The sequence below is a fragment of the Periplaneta americana genome, chromosome 4 (assembly GCF_040183065.1).
Source record: "Periplaneta americana isolate PAMFEO1 chromosome 4, P.americana_PAMFEO1_priV1, whole genome shotgun sequence".
Lineage (NCBI taxonomy): Eukaryota > Metazoa > Arthropoda > Insecta > Blattodea > Blattidae > Periplaneta > Periplaneta americana.
The window spans coordinates 205053626-205069750 of NC_091120.1; the positions used below are offsets into that span (position 1 = coordinate 205053626).

At 34.9% G+C, this 16125-nt stretch overlaps 1 protein-coding gene across 3 annotated transcripts in view; it reads right to left on the minus strand.

Moving 5' to 3' along the window:
- LOC138698680 (glutamate receptor ionotropic, kainate 2-like) overlaps positions 1-16125 on the minus strand; it is an 85617-nt gene that overhangs the window by 43458 nt on the left and 26034 nt on the right. For all 3 annotated transcript variants that reach the window (XR_011331923.1, XM_069824849.1, XM_069824850.1), the window contains exons 3-4: positions 4802-4939; positions 960-1132 (exon numbers count right to left, since the gene is read on the minus strand). Coding sequence is in view for 2 of the 3 variants with exons in the window: in XM_069824849.1 (XP_069680950.1) it covers positions 960-1132; positions 4802-4939 (311 nt within the window). In the remaining variant the exon portion in view is untranslated. The remainder of the gene's footprint in view (positions 1-959; positions 1133-4801; positions 4940-16125) is intronic.

Sequence of the window (16125 nt, forward strand, 5' to 3'; positions counted from 1 at the left end):
GCCATTCGCTGTTGGAGAGTCCTTCGTGTTTACAAATCCATTTGTTGGCACCAGGATATTGTTTAAATAAAACTACGCCTTTCCCTTTCTGTGGATGACGACACCAAATATCAAATTCTCTGTTCCTCAGAAGGTTACGAATCTTTGTAGCATTTAAGAAATGTTCATTCTTATGAAATAAGACATCTCTGGAACAATGTTCAGAGATTGGGCACATCTAATGCTCTCCTCATGAATCTGACGTCTTTGTATGATGTATGGGTTTTGAGATTTGTGTAAACATCGAAGGGCATTAATTTGTTGTAGTAGTGCTTCCCATTTTGTTCGAAAAATTCCTAGTCCTTTGTACTTCTTGGGACTATAAATCATTGTAAAGCTATCACATTTTCTGCAAATTATTTTTAGGCTTGTGCCGTTTGAAAGTGGAACAAATTTGCATAAAGGAAATGACTGCATACATGTTATATATTTGTTTGGATCAAAGTTTTGCACATTTAAAGGACAAAACTAAAATTATTTCAATCATTTATTATCATAACACACTGCTCTCTCAAACTGATTGAGCATATTGGGAATTCAATCAATGGCTTTTCCAAACCATGCCATGAAATATTTCATACAAACCAATTTTTTTTCTCGAGAAGGAAAAAAAAAAACGAGCAAAATTGTATTAAACTTTTTTGTTTGAAATATCTCAAAGAATAACCCTTGAAATTAATGACTTCACTTACGGTTCACTCCTATATACATACGTGCTGTTCTGCACAACGGCATGTCTTTCACTGCAAACCCAGCATTCTCCAATATTTTATATTTTCTGTCGTTCTCATATAATTGAATTGAGAGCTGTCGGACGCTGTTTAATAAGACCCCCGGATTTCGAGGGCTGTACTGACGTCACTGAGAGTTGCGCATCGTAATTAAATTGTGCCCACCCCAGACTCGCCGCAGTCACCCACCTGGCCCAGAGCACCCGGGGGCAGGCGAAGGTTGATGAGGAACCCAGGATCGTCGCTCCCCGTGCCCACAAGGGGCACCTGCATGGACTCGCACACGGAGCTCACGTGCGGCAACGTGGGCCCCGAGTGGGGCATGAACACTGCCGCTACCCCCTGCGCCATCAGGCGGCACACTGCAACAACACAGCACAACACAGATCTCTATCCAAGCCGACTCTTCCGTACAGCAGCGATTGTTTGGAAAGACTCTGACGTAAACTTCTTTCTTTTTAAAGATGGGTCATGACAGGAGCGTTGCGATCGGAAAAACAACTGAATCAGTGGCGGTTCCTCGGGGGAGGGAAGGGAGGAACGTCCTCCTCACATTTTTCTTCTTTTGAAAGTAAATACCAAATACAATATGTGCCTTGAAATTCGAGGAAATTTCGTTAATTTTTAAGTTCACAGCTATAAGAAAACCTCGGTTGATTGAGTTTTAAACGATGCGCGCTCATGTACTGCTAGAAAACTGTGAGAAAGATGCGAGATTGATTGTGTGGAGGAAAGCCAATCCATTCCTCCTCTACTGCAGTTAACACACATAGACAACAGCGTACTAGCGGCCAGAGAGAGAAGCAGAGTTTTAAAGCAAGTAAATGAACGGAGAGGGAGGAGATCCTCCTCTGAATCAGCGCATGGGCGGGAAATAGAAACCGACTGGTCGTGCAGCAAGCTCGCTACCGCTGCCATCTAACGATCTTGCATTCAACCAGACTATAACACATCTAGGAGGAGGCACAATAAAAACAGTTTTAACGCAACGTTATGAAAGATACCATATAAACTTTTTTTTTATTATGAATAAAAAATATAATTCATTGCGCTTTATATAGGGTACTATTCATGGTTTGAAACTTTCAAGGATATTTGAAAGTTAAAGTCGGGTTTATATAAAACAAAGAGGAAGTAGTTCTACGTTAGTATCGCAGATCTTTTCGGCCCCTGAAATTCACTTCCAGTCATTGTGTACTAGATAGGGCAACAGCCAAGTTGTCAGTTTTGTACAAATATATTTGAATTTGAAAGTAGGTACTCCAAACTACATTATTTTTAACATAAAAAATTGGCCACCGGCAACTTTGAACAATAATGGTAGTATGACTTTACAAGAACTGACATTCTTCAAAAGCATGTGATACTGAACTTGTAAAATGTACATGTGGCAACACAGACCACGTGGGTGGGTGCAGTGTTCTCGCTTTCCTCAGATTATTTCCCATTCCAGCTTCAGTAAAACGGTTCCGGTTACGAGTTAGTAGCTGGTCTCTTCCAACACGTGTGATGCTGTAGTGTGCTCGAAAAATGCTGCGAGGTGAATTTCCTTGTAATTGTTAATTTATGCAATTATTCAACAATGAATGGAAGTGAAAACATTATATATTTTGCCACACTACAGCTGGATTAAGACACAGTAGGAATTATGGACCATGACTATACAATTCAGTATTGAAAAATAATCCAGACCTAAGCAATTTACACATTCTTAAGTTTAAAAATACAGTGAAAATGTTTGTATGATATTTGATAAATTTCATTATAATTTTTTTAAGTGTTACTAGCATTATATGTTACTAATATTTATTGTATTTATCTGATGCATGTAACCTGTAAGATAAAACATTGTAATAAATATAAATAGATCATTTTCTTAATTAATAAAAGTGCATATCTCCAATAAATGATTTCTTAGCATCGCCACAGATACACTTGATTGTACTTGTCACTATATCTTGTCACTAGAGAGTTCTTGAAATTTATATTTTCCCCGCCATTCATAAAATATTTTGATATGATACCTCTTGCACAAAAGGAGAGATCTATAACTGAAACTAGATTAATATATTTCAGTATTATTTGTATTTATCCTGGTAATAATGAACAGTTTGACTCGTAGACATTTTGTTTTTGCAGCATTAACTTCCCATGATTGTACGAGAAGATTGGAAGAGAACGGCAGTTACGTAGACTTTCGGCTCCCCTACTACCAATAATACACAACACAATGTCAATACGGCGGTTGCTGTCGTCTGCGATACAACGAACGTTTCTGTTGATTTTCGAGTTCGTCATTTTTTCCGGTTATTATATGCTTATTTAAGTTGTGTTAACTCTCGCTAGTGGTTTTATATTTTATTTTATCCGTCTTAGTATTTATTTTATTATTGTAAATATTTTTGTTTTATCACTATTATTATAATTATTATAATTATTATTATTATTATTATTATTATTATTGTTACTATTATTTTATATCATCAGCATTATTATTTGAACTCTGTAAAATTTATGTAGACTACTGGACTGTACCCGAGCACGAACATATGCTCATTTCGGGTATCTATCCAAATGTAAATTCAAATGTAAATTGTAAATAAATTTGAATTTGAATTTGAATTTGGACAATTTAGGAAACTCAGTTTACAAGAACAGATTATTGCTATACAGAAGGGAAGGCCAACCCCAACACTACCTGGTCTTACATGTATGCATGTAGGCTGATTTGTAGCATGTTTCATTCAAGGAGGTGTCATTTCGTCCTGTTACCTTCTTTCCTCCTCTTAAGAAATACGCAGGAGCCGCCACTGAACTGAATGTCACATAGCGTGGTAGCAAGATTATTACAATGTAATAATCTTGGCGTGGTAGGTCTATTGCTATGGTAACAACGGTTGAGTTGCCAAACTTACATTTCGCACGTGGCGAGTGCTAAATAGCTCTCTTGGCGACATTTATTGTGCACACAATGTTAGCATTGGTACGTTTCGTCTTTGATTCTCTGCCGATTTTTGTGTTGTTTTCTTCCCTTCGTGTTAATTGTCAATGAATGTTTTAACGTCAGCCATCTTAACGTAAATTGGTAGCTTCCATCAGCTGGCAGCGTGGTAGTCCATATTGGCAACATAGCACTGTAGTTCCAAGCTCGGCCGCTTAACTGTCATGTCCCATCTTTCAAAAAACAAGTATAGTAAACTGAGCCCTTACCTGTGATGCCAATTGTGTTAACAAAATGTACCTAAGCCTCACATAAAATACTGGGTGTTCAGTTCAAAGTGTGTCATGGCTCGCTGTATGCCGTCATGTGGCTAGCCGATGAGCCTAGAGAATTCAATCTTCCTACACTTCCGCAGAGGTGTATTACCTATGTGCCAGAGAAGTTGCCTAGCAAGTACGGCGTTCATTCTGAAGAGTACTTACCGATACGTACGGTAACGCCGGTAGTGGCAGGAATGTGAACTGTTTGGAAACACGTACTGAGGTGAGTTTTTTTCTTACTGTCGGGATATGGGGAGAGGGTTAAGACGATTACTTACGTATTTGTTGACATTAACTTGGACGGTCAACATGGACACGGAGCATTTGATTTGTATTGTGGAATGTTGCCGTACGCAACCGATGATAACAAATACCCTGCGTACGACTTGCCCGCGCAAAACACAGTTCGAAAGAGGTTATGTTAGCACACAGACCGTACAGACTGCCATCTGTTGCTACGACGTTCAAGTTATACCGTACACGTTCTCAAGTTCAGATTCCTCTGACATAAAAGCTGACACTCGCTTCAAATCGCGGACTCACAACAGTGACGTCATGACACACTTTGAAATGAACACCCACTACTGTAAAAGCATCACGCAGGTAATGATATTTTGCAGCACATAAACAATTAAATGAGTAGGCCTATTAATAATTAAGTTTTTTCTTAGCTGCTTTTCAAATAGTAATAATAATAATAATAATAATAATAATAATAATAATAATAATAATAATAATAATAATAAACGTGTAATCTCAAGTCATGTCACCTGCTTGCGAGGCCTGCAGACTGTCGTGTGACGTCACAGTCTCCATGACAGCCTCCATCTGCACGGAGGACGCCATCTTGTCGACAGCTTGCCGGAACATGTTCTCCTCCTCGTATGCGTCGGGAAGAAACAGGCCTCCTGCGATGAATCGAGAATTTTTTTGTTTAGTTTAGTGCAGTGGGGTATTGAAATTGTTTACAGCTTTCATTATCGGTATTTTAAATTTTGTGTATTATTATTATTATTATTATTATTATTATTATTATTATTATTATTATTATATTATTATTATACTGTGTTCTAATAGAACATATTCATGAATATCGTTATAAAATCTTTGAAACGTAAGTTTTTCACAGCCATCCAATTTTTAATAATCATCAAGTTAAATTTTATGTTGTGTCGACTTCATTTTATTACAAGGTCGGTACGAGGCGGTAGGTCTCTATACAGGGTTAGTTAAAAGTCCCGCACCACCTAAAAAACTTTTGAAGCATACTGTTCAGTGACATGAAACTTGGTAAGTGAGAATAACCATATACAAAGAACTCGATAATGGTATTACCGAGTTTTTTCTACTTCCGGTTTAACCGGAAATAACTCCAACTCTCTTATTTTAAATGGAACACCCAATATATTTTTTTTTCATTTTTGAATACTGCTCATTAAGCGCTTTTCAAAAAGTACCCACACTTGATAATTCTGTACAAATCCAGTGTTGCTAAGTCAAGAAAACAGAAAAGTGTATCGAATATTAAAATAATAAAATACTCCTTCCTTAACAAAAACAAAACAAAGCTAGCTCACCTTCTAAATTATGTGTTCAAATTGGTAGCCCTCAGCTGCTTTACAATGTGTCACTCGATCATAGAAACCATTTAAGGAATGATTTAACCAGGCTTTAGGAATATCTTGCACCACTTCCATTTTTATTTAGCAACACTGAATTTGTACAGAATTATCAAGTGTGGGTACTTTTTTTTGAAAAGCTCTTAATGAGCTTTATTCAAAAATAAAAAAATATATATATTGGGTGTTCCATTTAAAATAAGAGACTTGGAGTTACTTCCGGTTAAACCGGAAGTAGAAAAAACTGGGTAATACCATTATTGATTTCTTGGTATATGGTTATCCCCACATACCAAGTTTCATGTCACTGAACCACATGCTTCAAAAGTTATTTAGGTGGTGCGGGACTTTTAACTAACCCTGTATAATAAAGATAGCATTGTTATAATTTGAACCTGCTGCGACACCAAGCACAGGTACAGGGATTACATCGCACCCTTAAATAGTACTGTTGTAACTATCAGAAGTTAGTTTTGAGTAAATGAATGATAAACATTTCAAAGTGGTATGAAAACTCGGGATTACCAATATCAGTAAGAGCCCTGCAGACTTTGCACTTGAAATTAGAGATACGACAGTTCTGCTGTTTGATAGAGGATCAACTAAAGATTACAAAAATACCTGGAACTCAAAATTCTTTTAGCGTTACAACAATATTATTCTAGGAGAGCGTTATTGAAAGAGGGGTAGGCGGACTACGTCTTGTGCCGATGTAGATTTTGTTACTCTAACAGTGTAAAATTAGAGAATTGAAAACGATTATATGACTATTACACTTTTACTACGTCATACTACTTTTGACCAATAAAACAGTACCAAAGGACGTCTTTCAACCAATCATGGCTGTTTATTGCTACAATTTTATCACTTCCCTAGGATTTGTATAAATTGCAGTCTTATATTACATACTGTAAATAAACATGACATCATTATTCATTATTGGGAGCGTGATATTCAACTGTTTTAGTCCATATTATTCTGGTTCAAATGTTTCTTCAATCTGTTAACAACTCGTTTCCATGGAAACGGAAACAGTATCTGATAAATACACAATAAGGATGTGCTACCAAGTAAATTAATAATATTCATTACACATCTGGCGATTTTTAAAGGAAATCGTATTTCTAATAAATGAGGTGATTAATCGTAATTTAGGAGCAACCGGCGAGTAATGGAATTTTTCAGTCGCCCTTCAGGCTACTTCTAAAATCGCAAGAGTGAAATTAGCTACATTTTGTTAGGATTTTCCCCATTTTGATCTGTTTGACCACAATAAGCCGAATGACAAATGGCAATAGTGAAAATAGCTAGAGACAAATTTCCAATAATTGGAAAGAAGCGTAGGACGACCAAAGAGAAGGTGGAAAGACACAGTGGAGAAGATTATTGAAGTGGAAGGGATCGGAAGAAAGTTTAAACTTACTTACTTACTGGCTTTTAAGGAACCCGGAGATTCATTGCCGCCCTCACATAAACCCGCCATTGCTCCCTATCCTGAGCAAGATTAATCCATTCTCTATCATCATATCCCACCTCCCTCAAATCCATTTTAATATTATCTTCCCATTTACGTCTCGGCCTCCCCAAAGCTCTTATTCCCTCCGGCCTCCCAACTAACACTCTATATGCATTTCTGGATTAGCCCATACGTGCTACATGCCCTGCCCATCTCAAACGTCTGGATTTTATGTTCCTAATTATGTCAGGTGAAGAATACAATGCGTGCAGCTCTGCGTTGTGTAACTTTCTCCATTCTCCTGTAACTTCATCCCTCTTAGCCCCAAATATTTTCCTAAGCACCTTATTCTCAAACACCCTTAACCTATGTTCCTCGCTCAAAGTGAGAGTCCAAGTTTCACAACCATAAAGAACAACCGGTAATATAACTGTTTTATAAATTCTAACTTTCAGATTTTTTGACAGCAGACTGGTTGACAAAAGCTTCTCAACCGAATAATAACACGCATTTCCCATATATATTCGGTGTTTAATTTCCTCCCGAGTGTCATTTATATTTGTTACTGTTGCTCCAAGATATTTGAATTTTTCCACCCCTTCGAAGGATAAATCTCCAATTTTTATAGTTCCATTTCGTACAATATTTTGGTCACGAGACATAATACGATGGGAAGATAATATTAGAATGGATTTGAGGGAGGTGGGATATGATGATAGAGAATGGATTAATCTTGCTCAGGATAGGGACCAATGGCGGGCTTATGTGAGGGCGGCAATGAACCTTCGGGTTCCTTAAAAGCCAGTAAGTAAGTAAGTAAGTAAGTAAGTAAGTTACAAAGAGGATTTAAATGCAAAAAAATGCATGTAGTAGTTGTGTTAGAAGCTAAGTTATGACAAAATAAAATATAGGCTTCTATACTTTCACAACTTTCGTATTGCTTAGCAACCAACTTCATTAATCTACTATGTCAAAGATTGTATTTTATTATGCTCACACGCCACTTGACTTTCATTTGTGGCAGCGATGTCAAGAAGGACTTTTTACTGTCTGCGCTTGGCAGCACACGTTCCAATTCTGTATGAGTTGTAGGGGTGTACAGACGTGGTGAGCGCATCACGGAACGGGGCGCAAACACAGCTACAGTAATGTGCTTAATGATGACTGATGTGTTATACAGGGACATCATTTTATTTTTACTAACATTTTTAATATTAACCTGGCTATACATTTAGAGAACCGGAAAAACCATTCGCTACCCTCTTCCACAACTGAAGTTCGATGATACTGGCGTAAAATACAAACAAATCACTTTACTAGGTATAGGAGGGAAGAAAAGTAGTTCATCCATTTACATAAACTAGGAAATACCGCGATTTTGAGTTCGATAATTTTCATTAGGTTTTTATTTAATCAAAATGCAGTACAGTATTAAGAATAAGTGTTTTTACTCACGAACTGAGCTATCCATGCGAACGTATTCATTATGCAATGTATATTATACTGTCTACAGCACATTAGCAAACAATATAGAGAATGAAGTTCAATTGAAAAATAATCATAATGTGGATATTTAAACACATTTTTGAAAATGGTAGCCGTTCATTTCGATAGCCTACAGGCTTCAGTTCTTTTGTGCATATTATCGCACTATAGACTATTGCATCTAATTCCGATTGCCAGATTCGTCCTTCGTACTAGTAACTCGTGTTGAAATAATTCTGTACCTACTCTATAAAAGAGTACCTTACGTACTGTAAATTCAATCTTCACTTCTGCCCGGTCCGAAAAGATAAAATTACTCAGACATGCTATCTACTGACCCGCCAAGTGGTTATGCCGCAGGATCGTAGAAAGGGGGGAAATCACGTGACAGTTAATTACTTAACGTGACCCTTTTATTTAAACAGTTATTTTAAAGAGTTGTATAATATTACGTAGACGTCCAATTCCTAACAGAAATTATTTTTTTCAGAAAAGAGCTAAGACAGCCCTGCTTTTACAGACGGACTTGCAGAACCAGGTGGGGGAAATCGGGATGCGACGTAGGCAAACGGACAGTATCTGTGCGAAAATATGATTCAATATTAAAAGTTCTTTCGTCACTGGAAAACGCGAACATATTTCTGGAACGTACTATACTCAGTAACTCAGTGGTGTTTACTATAAGCGGCCTTGATTCTGTCTGGAGAACAGTTAAAACTCCATTAGTAGAAGGGGTGGGAGTGAAGTACATTCAAAAACTCAGGTACAATAAAAATTGAAGTAAAAATAAAATTATGTCCCTGTATTTCTGCAATGCTTGGGAAAAGTGACACAAGTCAGTTTCCACAAACAGTTTTTATTAATTTATTGACAACTTACGGAACATCTGCTCGCTTTGGAAAAGGGACATAAGTATTTATTTATTACTTTTATATATCGATTTCTTATGACAGTGTTAAATCTATATGCCTTATATCCAGAAAACACACGGTAGTACAGAATATTATAGAGTGATAATAAAATGAAAACGGTTCATGTACATATTTATAATATGTAAATAATTCACAACTACTGATGAAAAAACTGAAAAATATAAGAGAAGAAAAGAACAGGAACTAACAGAGGAAGGAGAAAGAAAAACGTAGGATTTGAGGAGTTATAAAAGGGAAAAAATGAATAGAGATATCGCTGCTCCCGAGGAACAACGGCACAAGTGCAACTTAGAACATTTTCCTGCAGAAGCAGAAAACAGAATCTTATTTGCACATAAATACAGGCTTAATGAATAATAAATATATTTTTAAAAATATTATAACATGCGAAATCAAGAAAAGTGTTATAATTTTTGGTTCATTTCAAATAATACTAGTCAGGTAGGGGTGTTTTTAGCCTCCACCCCAATTCTGCAATTGCGGCATTGTTCTTTCAGAGCAGCACGGAAGATAATATATAAAACTATAAAACAGGAGAACTTAGGAAATTATGCAAGCCCTTATGGCTTCTATTCAATATATAAATTAAAGTTATTTTGCATTTCCAAATTAGGTGACTTGTTTAGTTGGTAAAAAGTAAAACCCGATTCATGACTTTTAGTTCGAGGATTCGTGGAGTTGTACAAAGAACAGCATTGAAGATTTACTCAATTATTTGATAAACAATCATTAAACTAATTGCAGGAATAATAGATTTAATTTATAATTGAGTAATAAAATTGTATTTACAACAGAATATATTATTAATAACTTTATAATTATTATATCAGTGATTTCTGCATCATGCCACGTAGATACATATGGGGGGTAGTACTTCTGATTGGAACGTCATCTATGGAAGAGCGGGGGTTGGATCACCTGTGCTGAGGGCAGCTCGTCATTGCTAGTGGTTCCAGTGTCGAGAGAAGAAGCGTGCTGCGTGCCTGGACTGCTTTTCGTTTGTATTTACGTAGTTCGTAAGGCTGGGATTTCGTTCGGAATTCATATTAACGTTTAGAGCTTTCTAGAAAGATCAAAATTAAATTACTATGATACAAGCGAGAGAAATATCTAGTTTCAAATATTTTAGTTATAAAAAATGGAAAAAAAGGATAAATATAAAGATAGAAGATAAATTTTGTGCTTTTCTAAATAGTTCGAATGTGATTCGCGTGTGTAAATTTGGTATACTTTGTGGCCCGATTAAATTGTTGGATCTTTTTAGAGCGTTTCTCCAAAACTTTACTTGATTTCACAAAACTTTATAAGTTGGCTTACTTCTACGGACCTCACGACTCCGCAGTGTAGAACCCAGTATCGAGGTACTGTAATTATTGAATATGATAGAGCGAAACGTGATTGAACTTTTATTTCTCGAATATTAAGTTTCGTTTACTATAAATTTGTTTTGCCGTGGAATTACGTTCGAATATAAATCTTACTCAAACTAAAATGTATACAAAAACTTGGTTTCAAATATTTTAGTTAGAAAAAGAGTAACATTCCATTATTTAATTTATTTTTTTAAGCTTATTTAACCTGGTAGAGATAAGGCCATGAGGCCTTCTCTTCCCCTCTACCAGGGGATTACAACTACAATATTAAGAATACAATTAAAATTATAATTATATTATAATTACAATTATATATTAGATACAAAGCTACAGATAAATTCCGCGCTCTAATATTTTCAAAGCGATCAGTGCGTCTGTCCACTTCGTACACGCACTTTAGGTTCACGTTAAATTAGTTGGCCTGTATACATTATTTCGCCTGACGCATTCGACCCTCTTAACCAGGGATTCCGCAGTGCAGAATCGAATATCGAAATGAAACGAAACGTGATTGGGCGGAATTTATTTATTTATTTATTTAATACTATACACTTGAGCTACATTAGACATTGCAGCCCGAAAGAGCAGAAGCTCGTGCTCGGGCGCAGTTCAGATCAGTTATACAAAATATATCACAAAATTAAGAGTTCATTGAGCACAATAACATTAATAAATGGTAAAATACATACAGCATGTAATAACAGGGTCTATATACAAATAGGAAATACAGAAGTACATGAATATTAGAGTAACAATTTTTAAGTCAATTAGCTTGAACAATTAAATAATTAATCTGATTTGTTTCTTAAATCTGTGTGTAAGTGTACTTAGCTCAGGGTAAGCTCTAATTAATTCATTACATATTTTGGGTCCATTGATTGGAACTTTTCTAATCTCGTATTGCAAGTAGCAAATATCAGAAGATGAAGTATAGTTCATAATGCCTGACATCGGGTATTTAATTTAAGTAACTTTTGTTAAACGTACTGTATGTATTATAAACTCCAGGCTTTCAAATGAAATTTCTTTGGAATCTCAAAATTAGCGTACCCAACTATAAAATATAAATGAGACTTCTACTTTCAAGTATTAAAGTTAGAAAAATGTGAAGCAATATTCCTTTATATAAAATGCTCCAGATAATTCCGGGTTTTATTTAATAGTTTTAAAGAGATTAGTGTCCATTTCACGTACGGAATACTTTACATTAGTGGGGCTGTGCACAGCATTTCCCCAATATTAAAGCTCAGTACGCAACACGGCTGCCCTATTCGACTCCTACTAGCGAGTAGAGACTGTCCACGTTACAGAATCCAGTAGAGGTGAAACGAAACAGGACGGGAAAGTTTGGAACTTAAGAATGTTGGGGGGAAAAAAATGAAAATTACTTGCTAAGTTTTGCTACTCAAAATCTTTGTTTCAAGTTTTACGGAGAGTTAAAGTACAGTTTTCGCTTCGTCGTCGGACTCTAGACTCGAGACTCGGGCTTTTGCTAAAAGAGGAACACTGGAATGTCAAAAAAACTCGTAAAGTCACAATATCAATTGTGCGTGGCCTGTGTACAGGGGCGTATTTTGCGGGCTACCGGGGCTACCGGCGGTAGCCCAAGGAAATTACAAAAGAAAAAGTTTTTAATATAACATAATGTAATAATTTTGTATTATTAGTTTTACCATAGTATTTAAAATTAAAGTAATTGTTAGATATATTTTGTGTAATAATAGGGTCAGCGGTAGACCAAACCCTTTAACCAGTATACGCCACTGCCTGTGTAGAACACAACCTTTGGTCTTATCACTACCACTACTGAACGACCAGGTGTAACAAAATTCTTTGAGATGAATGGGGAAATGATCCGGTTTTTGTGCAAATATAAATACAGCGGAAGAATAAGTGTCGGCTTGCCCGTATGTTTTTTGAAGGTCATGTGCAGGAGTTTTGCCGCGGAGAATAAACTCATAAGCTATTGAAAATTTATATTTTTTTTTTTTACTTAATTCCTTTATTTTACTAGGTATTTCTTTACGCATCTGAATTTTCAAATGAGAATTTTCCATCCCTATAGCAGCTAACGAATAAAGTCAAACGTAAATTAGATTTTCATTTATTTTGCTAATACAACATAAAATATAGTATACATATAAAAGTTTACGTCACCCCTAAAAGAGAGCTCGTGCCCAGGTGCGGATTCCTGATTTTGAATCAAGTATATGATAAAATTTGTCTACAACATCATAAGAATATACAAATTTAAATTTACAATTTTTCTTTTTCCTTAAAAGCATACGTAACTTTTAAACTATTAGAATTGACAATATTAGGATATTTAAATATAAATTTGTTTTATATTCTAGTGCCTAAATTACGTCTGTTATTAAATACTGTTGAATTTTAGTTCAGTATCTTAAAGAATTCATACCTTTTGTTCCATAACATAACAGTTCGAAGTCACTTCGATTTTATGTAAGAATTTTAATACAAAATAATAAATTTCTTATTTTAAGAACTTTAAGGTATAAAAACAATTGATATGGAAAATCAATAGGCTTTGGAAGATATATTTTAATTATTTTCTGCTTTAGTAAAGTAGATTAAAATGGGTTTTAAATAAGCTACCCCACCCTGCAATTAAATACATAATTATCGATTGAAATAGTTTTGAAACACAAGTTAAAAATATACTAGTATTGCTTTAAACTAAGTAAATGGGAAATGTTTCTCGTTAGTAAAAGTTGCGTAGTCAATTGTTTTATCCTCCATTTACTAGAATGAAATTCAACGCATATCAGAGAAGTTGAATAAACATGTTTCAAGTACAAAAAAAAGACTATTCCAAGAGAATGGAATCTTTCTATTTGGCAATTTACTCTCAAGTGAATTTATGGTGTTTCATACTAACATGCTAACTTCTTTGCACATGCGCGTCTTCTGTATTTTTTGCATGTCCGGCAATTGCCTTGTAACATTACTAACACATGCCATACAATTCATTTGAGAGAATGCAAATTCTTTGTGGAAATAGACATATTGATGCGTGTAGTTTCCCAAGAATCCTTGCTACACCAGTAGTAGACTCTATTTTAAAAAGGGAAATTGTTCGAAGCTGGTGTATGTGAAAGCTTACTTGAAACATATCATTCAACACTAAGGATTTTGGCTATTCAGTATTACAATGGCCTTTACTCGAAATAAAGAAAATTCATTCTTCGTTCGCATGGTCTTATGAGCCACATTTGTCATTTGTTCATAAGTCAACAATAACATTGATAAGTGTTACTTTAAAATCTCATTTCCCTGTGAATATCAAGCATTGTTTTATGTGTATATATATGTATGTGTATATATATATATATATATATATATATATATATAAATTTTTCTTTAAGTTAGCTTCTTCAAACACTAGTTCGAAAGGACCTTAATAGGTAATTATAAAAATAAAGTAATCGGAATAATTAACTTTTTATTGCAATACTTAAACACAATTCGTTTCTAAATACTTTTATGAAAGCATTTAATTTTGTTTAGATAACAAAAAGCGTTTAGTTTAGGCCTTTTTTGCTTTTTTAAAATAAGGTCTCTTAATATTTGTCAGAAAAGTGAAAGAAGACGGTTTCAATTTCCAAAATACTATGAATTATTACCACATTCAATTTAAAAGAGGATAAAAATGAAAATTTCTAAGAAAAAATGCAGAATTTAATTTCCACAACCGTAGAGCAATTAGATCTGTATCTATGTACCTTTATACCGAAAAGCGTGCTGTAAAAGACATGGGCTACTTAAAACCTGGACAAAACAAACCTAACCTCACCTGTTGTTGATCCTCGAGCTTACAGAAACTTATCTATAGCATTTACTTATCTGCGAAAAAAAATGTACATGCAAAGTTCGCCGAAAACCTGTACAAACCTAATCTGGCACTGATCCTGGACCGTAGAAAAAAGTTTATTTCAAAATCCAACAATTTGCGCACAAAATTATCTCGCAATATGCCGTGCCTTGACAGAAACTGGGGTTCTTAAAATATTCGATAGTGCCCCTTTGAAAATTAAAAAAAAACCGTCCACTTTATTAATTACATATTCACAAACGTGGCGTTAAAATTGGTGTCCATTAACAATTGGGTATCGAAAAATAGACTGAGAATAGATAGAATCGTCTATTGAGAAGTCGTACAAATCACATCCACCAAAAAACTTCTAATATAAGAAAATCACACAAAAGCATGGCTTGCACGCCATTTAACAATAAATAAATGCTGTCAAATCGAAATTAACTTCGAAAACGTGTTTTTGTATTCATCGGCGTTATGACGGGTAGGCCTAACAGTTAGCTACCTATTTTTTCCGCTTCTATTGTCACTCTTCACGTAAATAGTTTCTTTTGTTACCTGAAAACCGGTCGTTATGTTCTTTGTGGAAGCATGTTTTTTTTTTTTTTTTTTTTTTTTTTTTTTTTTTTTTTTTTTTTTTTTAAGATTGCCTTCACATTTTCTATAGGCCTAACATATTTTGTGTTCATAAATCAATAAAAATTTCCAGTGTTCTTTCTTGGTGTTCTTACGTACTCACTTGCCACACAAGTCTGGTGAGATTTAGAGAAACGAGTTAGATTTTGAAAGGACGAAACGAAGTAGTCTTTCAAATTTGTTTCTGTAACTTTCAAAACGTGTATTGAATACTATTTCTTGAACGTTCTTAATAAAATGAAATAAATTAATATTAATCTCTTTAGTTTGTTTTTTTGTCTGTAGGCGTCATTCATTTGTTTTTATTCGTCTTTGTTGATCGTTATTCGTTATTTACGTACAGCACGTGTACTTGTTTTTGTGTTTAACTTACAAGGCCTACCTAGAACATCGATAAAGTCGTTAAAAAAACACGATCGGCTAAAAATCAAGTATTAAGACTTCAAGCGAAAATAGCAAATTTCTATTCAAGTAAAACTAGCAAAATAATTTTGACGTGTAGAATTTGGTAATAAAATTACCGAAATATAATCAATGTGTATTTTCGGATAAATAAGTTTGCTAACACATTATTTAAAAAATCGAGATATTATTCGAATTACTATCCAAAATTCGTAAGGGGAATTCCTAATTCGTAGAGAAAATTGTTGTCCGTAATAATTTAGAAGACTGATACTTCGTACAGCTGATGGCAGCAGAAAAAATTGAATCGATAGACCCTTTGGCTCATCATTCCATTCTGAACAGATGGAAAAACT